A 17699-nucleotide genomic window follows, 5' to 3' on the forward strand; every position below is an offset into this window, starting at 1 on the left:
CCTTACTGGAAAGTGTGTGCAATAAAAATGATAAACTTACACTACAGAAGTTGACTTCATATACTTTAAGAGCAGATGAATTTACATCAGATGAGAAATGAAAATAGAAATTTGGACACTTTTGGAGCTTTCCAAAGTTGGTGTCACCAGTGTTCCTGTTCTGGTTGTTCCAAAGGATGGGGGCTTTAGGAACTGGACAAGGTTGATGGAAATTTTTGCTGGTGTTCTTATCTTTAGGGCTGTGAGTATGTTCTTAATCTGCCTTTGATCCCCAAAAACAGGACCAATAGTATCTAAGAGATGAAATGTAAAAACTGGGTAGGAAATTTTTACTGATAAGAAAATACAGACTCAGGATAAGTACTTTTTCTTAGAGCTCAAATGGCTCAAAGAATACCTGGAATTGAATCCAGGTCTTTCTGACTTCAAATCCAGAACAATCTTGCCCCTTGATCTGCTGCCTTCCCACAATGGACAACACTGTTACAAGCAAATCTCCTGTACTTTGGATGATGTGCATGACAGCTTTCAGTGCAGGCATCTTGTTCAATGTGAGCTGTGGCCTTGGAGTCACAACAGGGACCGATCTGGGGTTTAGAACTAATGAAGATACTTGACATGGGGCTTATTATGCCTGATTCTTCCAGCTTAACAGCAATCATGAATGTGGCTCAGGTGGGACAAAATGAAAGCCTAATCGAATTTCTCCAGTTGAGGTCACTCAGTAGGTCAAAGGCTTCATCTTTCTACCATATTCCAAGCTGGAAATATCACTGCTATCCCTCAGTATCCCTCTTATGCAACAGGTCACCACCTTTTACCTGAAATAAAAGTCTGATAAAATCCTGAGATGACTCTGTACTCTAGTTGGGAGAACCATGGACAAAGGGTAGATTGTTCATTCATCATACTCCCCTCATTTCAGCCTCAGACATCCAGGTCTCATTCTACCAAGGGATGGGTCTTCCACATGGGCTAAACTAAGATGAGCATCTCAGTAAATTGCTGTGTGGCACCCTGACAACATAGGATCCTTTGGGGGAAGTGTAGTCAGCTGCTAGCAGAGAATGTTAGCAAACCTCTATGTTGTGAGTTGCTCAAGGCCACTGGATCCCCATTTCCACTACCTACTTATAAATCCCACTCGTCCTTGGGCAGCAGTTTGCAAAGTTTTCTCTTATCCAGAATCTCTTTGGGGACGATATAAGGAGCAATGCGGAAATCAGAGATGGGAAGTGACGCCTTCCATCCAGCCTGTGATGAGTGGCAGAGCTAGACTCACAGCCCATTTTGAATAAAGAGCTAGTTCTCTTTCTGCCATATTGAATCCATCTATATTCCAACTTGTCATAGTCATGCAAGATTGATAAAGACCCTCAACTCTAACAAGACTTAAAAGAAACTTTATTTTTCAGTCCATTTCTCCTTTGCAAGTGATTAAGCTCATTGATGCTTACTCAAGATCAGTATCAAGGAGAAGAGAGTTCGGTAAAGACAGAACATAGGGAAGAGAAACAAAAATATATCTGTCCACTGATGTACTATCCACAAGGTAAATTTTATATGACCTTATTAAATCCTCTGTCACTTTGGTGAAACAGTAATACTATCAAGATCAAGTCCATTTCAGAAATAAAGCATAACCTTGAAAGATGAAGCGACCCATCCAGGATGCATAGCTAGTGAGTCAGCAGGGCTGCAATTGGAGGTGTGCTGATGGAGACATTTCTGGCAGTACTGAGTGACTGTCATGCTTCCCTCCCTACAAATGGCAGTGGCTCTCAGGATAGGTCAGTTGCCCACAAGTCACTTCTGCTGAAGCCCTATGTTCAGAAAGCCTCTGCCCTGATCACCCTGTAACTCACTCTTTCCCCTGATTCTCCTCTCATCCTCCTAAGTCATCCATCTGGGTCATGAGCAAATCTTCTGTCACTAGCATGAGTGCATTCAAGACCTGAGTGCATTCAAACTCCTCAGTTTTGTTGGTTTTTTGTTTGGTTGATTTTTGTTTTGTTTTGTTTTTTGCTTTTTAGGGCTGTAGGTGCAGCATATGGAGGTTCCCAGGATAGGGGTCAAATCAGAGTCAGAGCCACAGCTGCCAGCCTATGCCACAGCCACAGCAATGCCAGATCCAAGCTGCATCTGTGACCTACACTGAAACTGACAGCATTAAACGCCTGAACCTAGCCAGAACACAGATTGGGACCTGAACCCATGTGACAGGACTCAAACTCAGCCAAAACCCAGATTGGGACTTAAACTCATTGTTTTAAATTTGAGTGACTCACCCTGTGTCTGGACTCACTAAGTTTCAGGTTCTTTATCCCTCTGCGCAGAAGGAATTCAGCAAGAGACGAAGTGATACGTAAGAAACAGATTATACTAGGATAGGACACTTATAAGAGATGCAGGGAAGGAACCTCTGGCCGAGTAGCTGGTGGGCCACAATTTTATCCTCCTCAGGGGAGTGGGGGTTGGAAAGGCCCGCCTCTTCCTTTCTGGAAGTAGTAGCTCCTCCTTAGTATCCTTAGGGTGTGTATTCAAATCAGCTGAAGAGTGGTCTTGAAACTCTTGCTCTAGGTCTGAATCTGAATTCAGGCCTCATCCCATCCCCCACCCAATGACCTGAGGCAATTCTCACACCTCCACTAGTTAAGTAAACCTGCATTGTTCTGATGGCTTTCTTGAGTGGTCTCCCAACATTCCCCAGGTTTCCCTTTTTATCTATGATAGCCTATTGTGATTCCTACAACCACCTGTGCCTACTCTATCCCTAGCAATACCACAGCTCACAGCAGCCCCAGATCGTTAACCCACTGAGTGAGGCCAGGGATTAATCTGCTAGTTGGATTCATTTCTGCTGTGCCACAATGAGAATGCCCTCCCCCTCAGTTTTATCAACATATAATTTAACTTTGTAGTAAAGTGTATACCATAAAGATTTGATAAATATTTTTATTGTGAAATGATTAGTATTTATTAAAATTCAAAAAATAACAGCATAGCGTATGGTATAAAGTAAGTGCTCACAGATTATTATACACAATTCCAGCCTACTGTACAGTATAATTTCTCATTTCTTTGCAAACACATGTCATTCACTAAGGTTCTAAGCCATAAAGACTGCCTCTTACACATTCTGCCAAATCTACACTAATTGAGTTTTTTTTTAAGAATTGACATCTGCCTGTCCCTTCTCAGTGATAGGAGAACTGTTTTGAGTGTACAGATTCAACTTCTAAATGGAAACATTGAGAGGTAGAAGAAAAGAGCTGGGGTTTCAGGTAGTATTGGGCAAATTCTAATTTTTGGTCAGATACATTTCCTGCAAAGGAAGAAAGGAAAATTTTTAATTAGTTAAGAGAAAATTATAATCTGATGTAGTGTAAAAAAAACTGACTGGCAGACCTGGGTTATTATAAATATTTAGCTCCTGATGGTCTCATGTAATTCAGCAATGTGATGTTGGCTGGGTGTGAGAAAATAAGAGGCTTGGTCCAGTTCTCTGAAGTCATTTCCCTGTTCTGACCCCCCCCCCCAACTGGAAAGGTCCAGAAGAAATATGTCTTAAGGTAAACAGTAAGTACCTTCTAATACTATTTGCTTTTTATCTTCCCTGAAAAGGAACACTGACTATGGTAAAATCAACTGAGGGATAGTTAAAGGGATTCTTGTGACAACAGAAAAAATGTCACTCATCATCTGATTCCTCAAGAATGAAGTCATTGTGGTCGCTGACCTTGAACACACCCTGAAAGGCACTCAGGGTGGACATCAGGAATGAGGCACTCTGTGCTTCAGGAAAACTGGCAGAACAGGACTTCAGTTTAGTCAGGTAATTTAAGGGAAAGATTTTATGAACCCTCTTTCTTAACATCTTCTCATAGCTAGAAAAGCACTAAAATCATTAAAAGAGCTACTCCTGGCTACCTGGCTAGCAGCAACTTTCTATCAAGATGTATCTTTTTTTGCCACACAGCAGCATGCAGAAGTTACAGGGCCAGGAATCAATCCCACACCACAGCAGCGACTGGAGCCACAACAGTGATAAAGCCAGATCCTTAACCTGATGAACCAACTATGAAACTCTATACTAAAATATGTCATTGATTGCACATAACCCCTTTACCAAAATCACGTAGATACTGATCTCCCTGCCTTGTCCCTTCAGAACAGTACCTCAGAGCCATCTGAGAGTCTGGCTTCCAGGCCATAGTCCTCAGGAGTTTCCCAAATAAAACTGAATTCACTGCTCTTAAGTTGAGTGTGGCTTTTTTTCAGTTGAGACCTGCTGGTAGTTCTGTAAAAAGTTCCATGTCCTTGACTAGAATCCTCCCCTCACCTGGAGTGGCTGGATTCACACAGAATCTCAGTCTCATATTCTCATAACTTATGTCTCTTCCCTGCTCTGAATTGTTTCCTCATTCATCTGATTTCTGTCCCATGGCCTCCTACCTGACTTCTTTCTTTTGGCCTTTCCACCTTGAGCCTGAGGGGGAGTGGGAAGATCACTTTCCAGTAATTCCAGAGGTCCCAGCTTATGCCCTTTTTTCTTCAGAACTTCACAGTGAAACACAGAGATTTGTCATGACCAGCCATTTTGGTCCTGGACCAGAATCCCAGTTCCTGCTTATTGAAAGAGGTATCAGAAACTTAGCTCCAAGGGATGAGCTGGAATTTTTCTAAAGTGCAGATACTTAGAATGATCCTCTGATTATTACAGGAAGGTTGTTGAATTTGGCCTCATGATCTGCTCACCTCACTGAATCCTCCACAGTGAATTTTCCTCCTGTTCTTAAAACTTTGGTGCTTGATCCCTTGCTATCCGCCATCAGTGTTAGCACTCTGGCTGCCTCTCTCAGCCCTGCCAATGTGTGTGTCCTCATCACTTCCACCCACATAGGCAATGCTCACTGTTGTGTGATCATGACATAGCTCATGTGATTCTACTTTGAGAAAATGTCCAGGGAGCATATGTTTTCAGTGAATGCTTTCTTTGAAAAAAATATATTGGAGGTAACTGATCAGGGAGGTGGGTGAGTAAATTTGCAAAGCAGAACTCAAGGAGATTTTGAGGAGGTGGGGAAAAAAAGCCCAACCCGTTCATCCCAATTGTCAGTAATTAAAACTCCATTGTCTTAGCACATGCTAGACACAACATAAGTCAGCCCAAGGATAACAACAAACATTTACAAGCAAAATTGTTAAATAAATATAAACATCTCTTTTGGTTTAAATTATCCATACACATGTATGATAGTTACATGTGTAAACCTACTTTGGAATAACATGAATATGTGGATCTTATAACCATATATTTCACATTACTAGGATCACTACTAGAAATTTTTTTGCTGAAATTATACATTTTCCTCTTTGTTTTTAAAATTGTCGGACATCAAAATGTTCTTGTATTTCTTATTTCCTGCTTTCTTCCCTGTGGGAGGTGATGTGAGAATATAGTCAGGCTCAAAAACCAGTATTTGATGACATCCAGTAGATGGCAGCATTACTCCAAGTTGACATATATTTGGTTAAGGACCACATCATTTACCAGTCCAGGAAGACTCCAAAGTCAAGGTCCTGGAACACAGATAGGAACTTGTCTAAAAGCTTTTGTCTCTCCTTGCCTTAGCTAAATCCAGTCAGTCCCACACTGGGTAATGAGTCACTGAAGAAAGGCCATTAAAGTCTTCCAGAAACGGATGGAGAACATGGCTTGAAAGTAACCCCTGTTGCTTATGTTCTCCCGCCTTCTTGGTTAAAGATTTCAAGGTAACAACTTTGGTCTATGTCACAGTCATGCTCAAGTAAATTTTCATTGGTTTCTGCCTTCTTGGTTAAAGTTTGTAGGGTAGCTCTCAGAAAGGATTGGTCTGTGTCTGAGTTGCACTCAAGGAAAAGTGCACTTGTTGCTAACTTGTTGGTTACAAGTCACAGTGGAGCCAGCCCTGGAAAAGGATTGGTCTGTGTCTGAGTCACACTCAAGAAAATCTGCATTTGTTCCTAACTTTTTGGTTAAGGGCCTGGAACACAGATATTAAGTTGCCTAAAATTTTGTCTCTCCTTTTAGCTAAGTAATGAATAATGGGTAATGAGTCACTAAAGAAAGACCATTAAGGCTTCCAAAAACAGATGGAGAACACGGCCTGATACATAACCCCTGCTGCTTATGTTCTCCCCTTTTACCTAACTCGGTTCACCTGCCTTCTTGGTTAAAGATTTCTGGGTAGCCCTCAAAAACAATCACATTCATCTAGATCTTCACTTGTTTCCTTAATTGTATATTTACCTGGATGCCGTTTCGATATGTTTTTAAAGACATGTCAGAAGCTATAATGACTAATGGTGGCAATAGTATCATCATTCAAAAGGATTTTGCATTCCAAAAAGACAACTATCTTTACAGCCAGTTTACAAGCTAGATAAGAATACCAAACTCATTCCTTTATAGTCATATGTCTCATTTTAAAATGAGAACTGTTTAAGTTGATATCGCCTCTTGACCACATGATGCCTCAAAATTTCCAACTATCAGATTTGGTATGCACTGATTTAGCCTCCTGCAACCAACTTACCATCCTTTGAAGAGCATTCCAAATTAATATATTTTTTTAAACAGCCATATAGAAGTTCTTTGGCCAGAGGTCAAATTGGAGCTACAGTTGTGGCCTGTGCCACAGCCATGGCAACAGTGGAGCCACGCCACATCTTTGACCTTCGCTGCAGCTTATGACAATGCCATATCCTTAACCCACTTAACAAAGGCAAGGGTTGAACCTGCATCTTCACAGAGACAATGTTGGGTCCTTAACCTGCCGAGCACAGTGGGAACTCCAAAATTTTTATTTTCTTAAATAAGCAATTTATATTAACTAACTTTTTAGACCATCTTATCTGTTTATACATGAACATAAATTCTCATGTATATCTATTCATACCATGTCTCTTATGAACACTTAACTATGTTGACTAAAGGCAATAGTCTCAGTAAGAACTAGAAGTGATGAGTAAAATCAGTAAAATTAGTTAAAATACCTTAATTTTTGCCATTTTAATTTTACAATTTTTCATTAAAAATTATAAGAAAATCTAAATTGCTTTAAAATATATTGACTTAAATTAATGACAATTGGAAAATTGGCAGGTGTGACAAGTGTCAAAAAACATGTGAAAGTAGTAATAAAATTAAAGCATAAATCAATATATTTGAGACCCAAACACATAATGGTTAAGATAATAAATTATAATTTCTTAAACTTCCCTATTAAATGAAAAAGCTGTTGCTTGGTTTAAAACACAAACCCTACTATTACCATTACATTGAATAGAGAGAAAAGCCTAAATTAAATAATACTAAAGCAGTTACAAAAAAAAAGTGTGCAAAAAGCAAGAAAATACAATGAAAGAAAATAATTAAAGGTGGTATATTAATATCAATGTGCTATTGATAACAATACCCATGAAAATTCAGTGAAATTATGTTAAACTTGAGGAAAAAAATCAGTATATATAGGTAACAAATTTGATCTATAATTAAATTATAAAAGACGTGGAGCTAAATTTCAAATACTGTAAAACATTTAGTAAAAATTTAGCAATATATAGCAATGTGAACTGTACTGTGGTAGCACCAAAGTTTTAGCACAATTCTGTTAGTCTATAAAAAAAATATAGAAAAATAATAAAGTTAAGAAGAATTGAATATATGATTTAAAAGAGGAAATTAGTGGTTAAGACTCTTGGATTCTATAACCTAGAATAGGAAATATAACTTCTTTCAAGATTTATAAATCATTCATGAAAATTATCATATATTAGACTACAAAGAAAATATCAATAATTTCTCCAGAGCAAAAATATTACCAGTTGTATGCTCAGATCACAATGCTTGCAATTAATTAATTTTATTTATTTATTTAATTTATTGTCTTTTGTCTTTTTAGGTACGGCACCCATGGCATATGGAGGTTCCCAGGCTAGGGGTCTAATCAGAACTGTAGCCGCTGGCGTACACCATAGCCACAGCAACACCAGGTCCGAGCCCGTCTGCGACCTACACCACAGCTCATGGCAATACAGGATCCTTAACCCACTGAGTGAGACCAGGGATTGAACCTACAATCTCATGGTTCCTAGTCGGATTTGTTTCCGCTGTGCCACGATGGGAAGTCCATTTGCAATTAATTTTAAAATACTTTTAAAGCAACTATTGAGATACTTAAAATCATACTGATAAATTATAAAGTCAGAACAAGAAAATAAAATGAGAAATTTAGTAAATAAGGGACATTAAACCACTATTTTCAAAGTTTGCAGAAGCAGTCAAAGTTGCACACTGAGATAAACCCATAGCTTTTCCAAGTATGAATTGAAAATAGACTGGCCTCACTCATTAAAGTCAGGAAGAGAATTCTAAATAATATTAATATTAATGATAAAAGTGCATTTATTGAAATGTTCACTTTGCAACTGGGACTGTACTAAACACCTTTCAGGAAGTATTTTTATCTTAACAACCCTACCAAGCTCTTAAACAACACATTTTTCTCTATGGCATATCCTTAGATAATAACCATCATTTATTGAGTTCCCGCACTGTTCAAGAGCAACAGACCATGGAAGCTACTGAGTAGCAGAATTATGATTCAAATAAAGTCAGTATATTCCTAATTCTATATACATTCCAGTGTAACAGAATTTAAAATCATATTAATAAACTAACTCATCATGATTAAGAGGAGTATCTTATTTAGAAATATGAGTTGATTTGATAGCAGAATCTATCTATCCATCTATCTATCTATCTATCTATCTAAAAATTTTTTTCTACACATGCAGCATATGCAAGTTCCTGGCCAGGGGTCAAATCTGAGCTACAGCTCTGGCAGTGCCAGATCCCCTTTAACCCACTGCACTGGGCTGGGGATCAATCCCATGCCTCAGCAGTGACCCAAGCCATTACAGAGACAATGCTTGGTCCTCAACCCACTATGCCACAGGGGGAACTCTCCAGAAACTATATATATAAAACTATATATATAATATATATGTATATCAAACTAAGCCATATAAGTGGTAGTTTCTTAAGGATTATTTGCAATGTGGAGCCTAAAACTAACACAATGAACTTTAAAAATTCTGCTACAAAAAACAACAAAACCCTGTTTATCTGACTTGCCCTTTGACTAGGTCTCTTTTACCCAGCATGATTTTGTAATATATGCATTAGTCATTGTAAAAATGTTTGTTCATTGAGATATTCAAATATTAGAAATTAAATGTATTTCAATTTATATACTCAAGTAATTTATTTGTTCATATCACCATTGTTGTCACCATGAAAGTCTTTAGCTATTGGGAAGTTGTCAAGATCACACTGGTAGATTTTCAAAAATTCTAATTTTATATTGAAAGATCAACTGTTATCTTTGGTAATAAATATTTTTCTTGAAGTGACAGTTTCATTTTATAAATGTCTTGAGAAAATATCTGTCAAATGTCCATGTCTGAATGACCATAGTTTGTCTATCATCCTTTGGAGTAAAAAATGGATTTTGTGAAGAGTGGCTAGTTTAGCTCATAACTCAAACAATAATCATATATTTTTATCTCCTCAGAATAATCATCCTGTATACAGCAGAAGTGCTTGACACACAGAAAATTAAAGAGACTGTCACAGAGAACATTAAAATGATGTGTAGTCATAAGTCAAGATTTCATAAAGTTCATAATCTTATTCTTTCACGTAAGTGAAGCTGGCATTTTTTTTTTTACTTCAAGTTTATTGCAGTGAAAAATATGACAATTACTTACACATTTTGGTGCCACTGCTTTGATTGATACTTAGGCACGAACAATCTTGCCTGCCATTGTTTTTGCACCACCAGTACAAGTTGTTAATGTGGAGAAAAAGACAAATAATACTTTGATGTTATTACAATAATAATTTTGACCTCATGAATCCCTCTAAAGTGTCTTGGGGCTCTGCAGGGACCCATAGACCACACTTTGAGAACTGCTGGTTTAATGAATTTGCCTGTACTTGCTCTGGTCAAAGCCATTCTCTAGTTTAATCCTAAAGTAACTTCCTTGACTCTTAAGATTAAAATCTAACATCTTCCAGAAAGTCTGTCATTGGGCCCTTTTCCCTTTCTACCGCCTCATTACATGCCACACTCTCCATGCCTCGGTTCAGTCCACCCATTCTGATCTTGTTAATTTCTTTCAATGTACCAGGCCTTTTTCTGCTATAGGACCAATCTCTGTGCTGGTTTTTTAACCCCCTTATTGGGAAATTTTGCTCTGCACATACTACTTAACAAATTCCTATTGATTCTTCAAGTCTCATTCTTCAGGTTACTTCCCTGAGGAAACTGAAGATAATCAGATTAGCTAGCCATGTTATTCACTGCCATAGAATCTTTTACTTTTTCTATGTAGCCCAGATCCCAAATGTAAACACCTAATTCACCTAATTACATTATAACTACTTCTTCAATGGCTATGTACTTGGCTCCAGTGTCATCTCTGTAATGGCAGGGCCTCTACCTCTCATACTCAAAACGCTATCTCCAAGGCCAATGAAGAAATGAATGAAATGCACCACATCATTCTATATTTAGTTTGCAGAATTGAGACTTCGTGAAAGTTTTCAAGAAGAAGAAGAAGATGAGGGAGAACAAGGAGAGGAAGAAAAAGAAAAATGTCTTAAATGTGACGAGTAAAAAAGTAACATTTTTATTAAAGAAAATATGACAGATTCTTTTATTAAAAATAGAACATGCAAATGCAAATACCATAAAATGAATAAATTAATATAAATAATATATATTCATACATATTTTATAACATGAGATTCAGCCAGAGGATATCAGTTACATAAATAGTTGGCTATCAACATGCTTAATATTACTGCATATATCAAATATGACTAAAATTATTTTAGAGCTTAAGCAGAAATAACAGTTTTGGAAATGACTGAACAATTAAGAGTCTGAGCTAGGACACAGTTCACTGAGCATTAGATTCCTTCCTACTTCCTGAGTTTTCTTCGGAGCTTGTTAACAAAGAGAAAGTGCCTCTTGATTTCCACTCTGACAACTTCCCAGACACAGTCTCTGAATTTCTTCTCTTTCAGGTAGAGATAGATTCCCTGAAGTACTCCTTCATGGCCAGTGCAAGGCCCACCATTCCAAGGGCAGATGCTTCCTCTCCAGTCACCTGCACCAAGAAGGGGTCCATGTCTGCCAGCTGCTGATGGAGTCCAAAGCAGAGCTTGTCCAGGAGGGTGGAGTCCCAGGCAGCAGAGGAGCACTCTGGGTGGAAGAGGTAAAAGGTGGAAAGTGCTTCTGCTGGAGCATCTCGTGGAGAACAGAAATGGCCTGGGCCGGGCCATCTGTAGCTGGCTCCTAAGGGAATCTGAAGTCAATTCTGCACTTCAGATGGGAGAGGAGACAGACTGTCCTCATGTGGTCCAGATCTGTGAAGATCTCCTGCTTTCCCAAGTCAAAGGATGAGGCAGGTTGCAGCTCATGGAAAAGGTAGGGCTAGAGAAGAGCATCATCAATGTCATCAGTGAAGAGACTGAAAAAACCATTAGTACGTTCCATAAGGAAACCTACTGAATGAGATGAAAGTTTATGAGCTTTTGTCCAGCTTCTCTGAGGATCTTTTGTGTACCCAAAAAGGTTTTTTTCTGAATTTTTCCCAGATCTTTGTACTTCCCTGTTTCGGTCTTTCCTTTCGCTTTAAGGGCTTAGAAAGTTGCCATTGTTTCAACTCTCTGTATTCTTACAATTAAAGTAAAATTTATTCATTAAATAATGAAAAATTCTAATTCAATGGAATGTGTCTCATCTTAACAACTTTGAATTAATGACAGAATTATCTGGATCTTTCTTCCTGATGTTAAGGTCAACCTTTAAGGAAGCTTTGCTAGACTTCTTTTTAAAATCCTCTTTCTCCTGCCTCTAGCTACCCTTCTTGGAAGAAATGATCAGATGTGAAAGATACCTGATCATTCTATGCATGGATCTCATGTTATTCTCTGTTGTAGAACTTTTTGTCAAATTTGGTTTTATTTACTCTCCTTAATTGAGCAAATTACTGAACATTTCTTATGTGCCAATCATTATGCTGAACTCAGGCTCTAGCAAGATGATTAAATCTCCAGTTTTGCCTTCAAGAAGAGTAAAGTGCAACCACCTCTACTATCCAGTTTTTCCAGCAGTTAGAATGAATCTTTGCTCCTTCCTGGCAACTTCTTTGTCTTAGCTCCAAGCCATTATCCTAGCTCTGTCCAAGTAATGGTTAAGCAACATAATTTTTCTTTGCTACTTTAATATAATTTCCATATTGTTATCTCTCCTTTTGTAATCGTATTTTCACTTTTTAAAAGTTTTCCTAACACTCCTGCAATCTTTTCTATTTCCACTTTGAGGTTTGTTGCAAAAAAGGGAAGAGAAAATGTAAGTGAAAAGAAGAGGTAACAAATTTCCTCTCTGATTTTCAAGATACCGAAATTTTCCTCTCATTTAACATTCCTAGAAAGTGAAATAAGTAGGTGTGAAAAAGTAATGCACAAAGGAAAATGGAAAGTAAACACTGAAAATTGAGAAAAAAAGTGACATCTTTTCTATCCAAATGACAAAATATTATTTAACTACACAAAAATGGGATTAAGAGCTCTACAGTGTGACAAATTTCAAACCAGCTCTTGTGAGACTGTTTCAGCTTCAGATAAAGCCAGAGAGGGCAGCTGGCCTTTTAACTCAGGTTGTTGCCTAAAATGCTAGTTTTCAGCACTGCTAAATCAGAAAATGTATGTATGTATGTATTTGTCTACTTAGTTTTTCGCTACCCATGGAGATGATCAAATTCTGACAATTTAATCATGCCAACTGTCACACTCAAGTGAGATGGGGTGTAGACTGGATGGCCATTTTATTCATGTGTGTGAGGTCAGGTATTACCTGGAAGCTACTAGGTATTAGTCATTTGGACATGACATCATGCTCACATAAGAGATAAGATTAGAAGTAAAAACGTTCATTAGTGAGCTGAGAATTAAAGGAAGGGAAGCAGATCATCTCAGGGAAACATTTATCCTGTTCCCATAGTTGTTAGTTTTCCCCGTTGTGGGAATGGCTAACAGATATTGAACACTCATTTTGTCCTGATTGCTATAAGTACATTACATCATCCAATCTTCCCAACAATCCAATGAAATAGATATGTTTTTCATTTCCATATAACAGAGGAGAAAACCACGGTAGCAAAGGTCAAATAGCCAGGGGAGGCTGCAGCTGTGACATAAACCCAGGCAGCCTAGCCCAAGTATGGTGTCCTAAGCACTGGGTTGGGCTGTCTTCTCCGACAATGCTCTTCCTGTCTTAGATAAACACTTAGCAAATTCTTACTCTCCAATTCCCATTCTTTTTAGTCACAAAAGTGCCATTCTCTCATTCCAGAGACATTACAATACACAGGAAGAGGACATACCTACCTTTGCACATCCAAAGTTCCAGTCCTGTCTTTCAAATGAGATTTTCTTGAGCTCTCCTTGACCTTTAAAACTCACTATTCCTATCTGAGATAATTTATTTTTTAGAAATTACCCTGAAAGTTAAAGCACCCATTTAAAATTTACTCTTATGATATTTGTTTCCAGAAGACTATCATTTTCTGATACAGTCTTCAAATTTCAGAGCTACTCACTCTTGGACTATTTGTTCTTTTAGTACTTGCTATGGGATAGAGAGCCCTCTCTGTACCTCCTCTGTGATAGGACCTTGCTGGACACTCAGGATATGGCATTACTGCCCTCAGGGAGCTTTACAGCCTAGCGGGGAACTCAGATGTTATACAATTAGATGGATAACTTACTTACAAGTGTTCTGTAGCTAAAGGAGAATGCTTAAGTTTATTGAGGGGTAATGTGGAGGCAGAATAGTATAGTGCTAAAGTACTACTTATGCAATTAATCATGACTTTTAGCAGGTTAAGTAATCTGAGTTTTCAGTTTCCTCATTTGCAAACATGTACATAATTATAGTAATTATCTCATAGGGAAGCTGTGAAGATTCAATGAAATGTTTGTAAAACACTTCGCTGAGAGGCTTATGTAATTAAAGATTACTGTCATTAATACTATTAAAAATAATCTCTATCTTACAGATTCAATAAAGACATGTCATTACAAGCTCTGAATATCATTGCAGCTTCATTATCCTTGAGTATGTGATGGGGTATCACTTCTCAATGAAATATCTAAGGAGATGAGAGTATCGCACAGGCAAATTTGATTTTTTTAGGGAAACCAGCACCTAACAAAGTGCCCACAGACTGTGGGTGCACCATAATTTGTTTTTAACAAATGTTGTCAGTGAACTGTTCCTCAAACAATATCTTCAGTGAGTTTAAGAACAACTCATGTGATATCTTTAAGGTAAATACAGAGTTGAAATTTTTTAGAGACAGAGGAAAAGAATAAATAAGGAAGAAAAATAAGAAAAATTTAAAATCTTCCCTTTTATAAGCTCTTTTTATATTTCCTGCTAGCCTGGAAAGCCATCACTTATTGTATGAATGTTTCTCCCTTCTCTGACTTTGACCAGACTTTCCTCCTTACAGACAACCTAGAAGGCATGAAAAGCATATTATAATGCTGTATAGATACTACAGTGGCACACTTAGTTTGGAGTCCCCCACCAATGCACTCATGTCAATAAATGCATCTTTTTCACTGGCTTTGTTTAAAAAAAAAAAAAAAAGTAGAGAAAGGAAAGGGAAAAAAGTGGAAAAACCCAGAAAATGAAAGTTTCTATACTTACTGTTTAAAAGGCATTCAATCACCCAAAGTCCTCAGAACTTGCTGAGACTTCCCCTTCAGGCAGTCCTGCAGAATCCTCCAGCTTCTCAATGGCCCTCCCAGTCTCTGTGCTGCTGGCCCTGGTGATGCTGTGCTCCAGAATCGCTTGCTCTCTGGGCTGTGAGCTACCTCAGAGCCATGACAATCCAGAAATCTTTACACTTTTGAGACAAATGGGAAGACTCTCCATTCTGTCCTGTCTGAAGGACAGGACTGACTTCAGATTTCCTCGGACACTTGTGGATGGAAACCAGGTTGAGAAAACGCAAGCCGTGGCTGTTGTGCACGAGATGCTCCAGCAGATCTTCCGCCTCTTCAGCACAAGTGGTTCTCCTTCACCTTGGGATGAAACTCTCCTGATCAAATTCCTTTCTGGACTTTATCAACAGCTGGATGACCTGGAGAAATGTTTGAGGGAGGAAAAGAAAGTGGAGCAGTCACCCCCAGGAAGTGAGAACTCCATACTGGCTGTGAAGATGTACTTCCAAGGAATCAGTCTGTATCTGAAAGAGAAAGAATACAGCCACTGTGCCTGGGAGGTTGTCAGGGTGGAAACCAGAAAGTGCTTGCTCTTCATTAACAACCTCGTAGGAAAACTCAAGAAATGAAGCAGCAAGTCTGAAAGCAATTCATCTGGTCAACCCAACTGGCTATTTTCTAAGACTCAAAGTGCAATCTTTAACTCTATATTTTTGGCTACACCCTCCATCCTGAAACTGACCCTCCATCCTGGAACCCACAACCACAGCAATGATCCAAGCCACAGCAGTGACAATGCCAGGTCCTTAACCCACTGAGCCACCAGGGAACTCCTTTAATTCCCTTTTATGCCAGATGAAAAATAAGTAATAGTGAATTATTATAATATTATATTACATGTCATAAGTTACAATAAGTTGTTTAAAACAGAAATGCACAATCCATTTGCTATAGCTTAAAAAGTTTGTAATTTTTATTTATTTATATTATTGGAATATTTATGCTGTTCATAGTATTTAAATATTTATTGTTCATAAAGTACTTGTTTTGTATTATATTTTGTACAAGACTTCATTTTTAAGTTATGGGAAATAAAAGCAATTTTTAAAATCCAATTTTGTTTGCATACAATTTTTGAATAAAAACTAACCCAAAGCTTGATCCCGCAAAATTCCTGAGTGGAGAGGGAATAGGAGTAGCCCAGCATGGGTCATAGGATAATGGAAATTTTGAGGATAGATTGAATGTGATTCTTTAAGACATAGCTTATAGGTGGAAGGAGATCAGTAGAGAAAAGTCCAGGGCATGGACACAATTGTTTGCTTGGTGCCTATAAGAACTGGAGCTAGTTCAAGGATTAGTGGAGAAACACATAAATCAATGGAGGTCAATCTAGATATATGGACACTGGAGAATCTCAGAGAAGGCTGAGGAAGGGAGGGTCAATAAGTTTTTTACATTTGGCCACTTATGAGGTCTCATTTTTTTATTTTCTATTCTAGGTAAGTCAATCATGAAAAGGAAGAAAGTATCCCTAGAATTGAGATTAATTTAATCAAATCTACATTGTAACACCCTTTCATTGTTCAAAGTGGTTTCACATTTCATCATTTTATTTGACTCTGGAAAACTCACCCATGACAATTAATTGTAATATATATTTATTTTATTCTTATTCACTTAACAAATATTGTTTGAGCTCCTACATTGCACTATGTATTAGATGTGATGCTAGGCACTAGAGCACAAAGTGGAGTAAGAATCTCATTCCTACATTCAAGTTGTCTATAGTTGTCTAGACAAGTGGCCTAAGGCGAAGAAAGTTAAGGTTAGCAAGTGGTATATCTCTGGAAAATAAAGAAAATGAGGACACATCAGCATCTCTCAGACTCAGAACCACTGATACTCAGTCTGAAAATGGATTCTTATTAGTGAATGGTATAATTTTGCCATCAATTCCTGATTAGTTAGGAGAAGATATCAGGAAACAAACTACCATTCACCAAACTGTGAGGGAATACCAAAGAATTGGTAATGCCTAATTCAGTTAACTGAATATAGGTATCCTATAAAAATGAAAGATTCAAGACATCCAATTTGGCAAGAAAGAAATAAAATTTTATATCACAGATGACACGATCTTATTATTTAAAAAGTATCTAAAGAATCTATATACAAAAGCAATTAGAGCTAATAAACTAAACATTGTTGTAAGATTTAAGATCAACATTCAAAAATTAGCTGTATTTCTATAAACTAGCAGTGAACAATCCAAAATGGAAATTAAGGAAATAATCCATTTATAATAACATCAGAAAGAACAAATTCTAAGAAATAAACTTAAAAAAGAGGTACAAGGTTATACACTGAAAACCATAAAATGTTGCTGAAATAATTTGAAGACGACTATATTAATCGGTTAAGACTTCCATAACAACATACCACAGATTGGGTAGCTTAAACAATAGAAATTATTTCCTCACAATCCTGGAAGCTGGAAGTCCAAGATCAAGTTGCCATCAGGGTTGGTTTCTGGTGAGGCCCTGCTTCCTGGCTTGTAGAAAACCACCTTCTTGTTGTGTCCTCACATAGCCTTTTTTCTGTGAGGAAACAGAGAAATCTCTGTGTCTTTTCTTCTGAGGACACCAAACCTTTTGGATTAGGGTCCCACTCTTATAAACTCATTTAACCTTAATAACTTTCTTAAAGGCCCTATCTCCAAATATGGTCACATTGGGGTTAGGGCTTCCACATATAAATTTGAAGGAGATACAATTCGGTCCATAACAAAGACTTAAATAAGTGGAAAGAGATCCCATATTCATGGATTGGAAGATTTAAGACTGTT

The 17699-nt window shown here is 37.7% G+C and overlaps 1 protein-coding gene across 1 annotated transcript; it reads left to right on the forward strand.

Annotated features, from left to right (window-relative positions):
- Window positions 1-14922: 14922 nt before the first annotated feature.
- On the forward strand, window positions 14923-15480 carry LOC125121262 (interferon alpha-2-like). Its single transcript, XM_047769535.1, has one exon. The coding sequence runs from the start codon at window positions 14923-14925 to the stop codon at window positions 15478-15480; it is 558 nt and encodes a 185-aa protein (XP_047625491.1).
- The last annotated feature ends 2219 nt before the right edge of the window (window positions 15481-17699 follow it).

Source organism: Phacochoerus africanus, chromosome 2 (genome assembly GCF_016906955.1).
Source record: "Phacochoerus africanus isolate WHEZ1 chromosome 2, ROS_Pafr_v1, whole genome shotgun sequence".
Classification (NCBI taxonomy): Eukaryota; Metazoa; Chordata; class Mammalia; order Artiodactyla; family Suidae; genus Phacochoerus; species Phacochoerus africanus.

What these genes read in the sequence shown, in the direction of transcription:
- LOC125121262 (XM_047769535.1), top strand. Translation starts at nt 14,923, where the DNA reads ATGGCCCTCCCAGTCTCTGTGCTGCTGGCCCTGGTGATGCTGTGCTCC.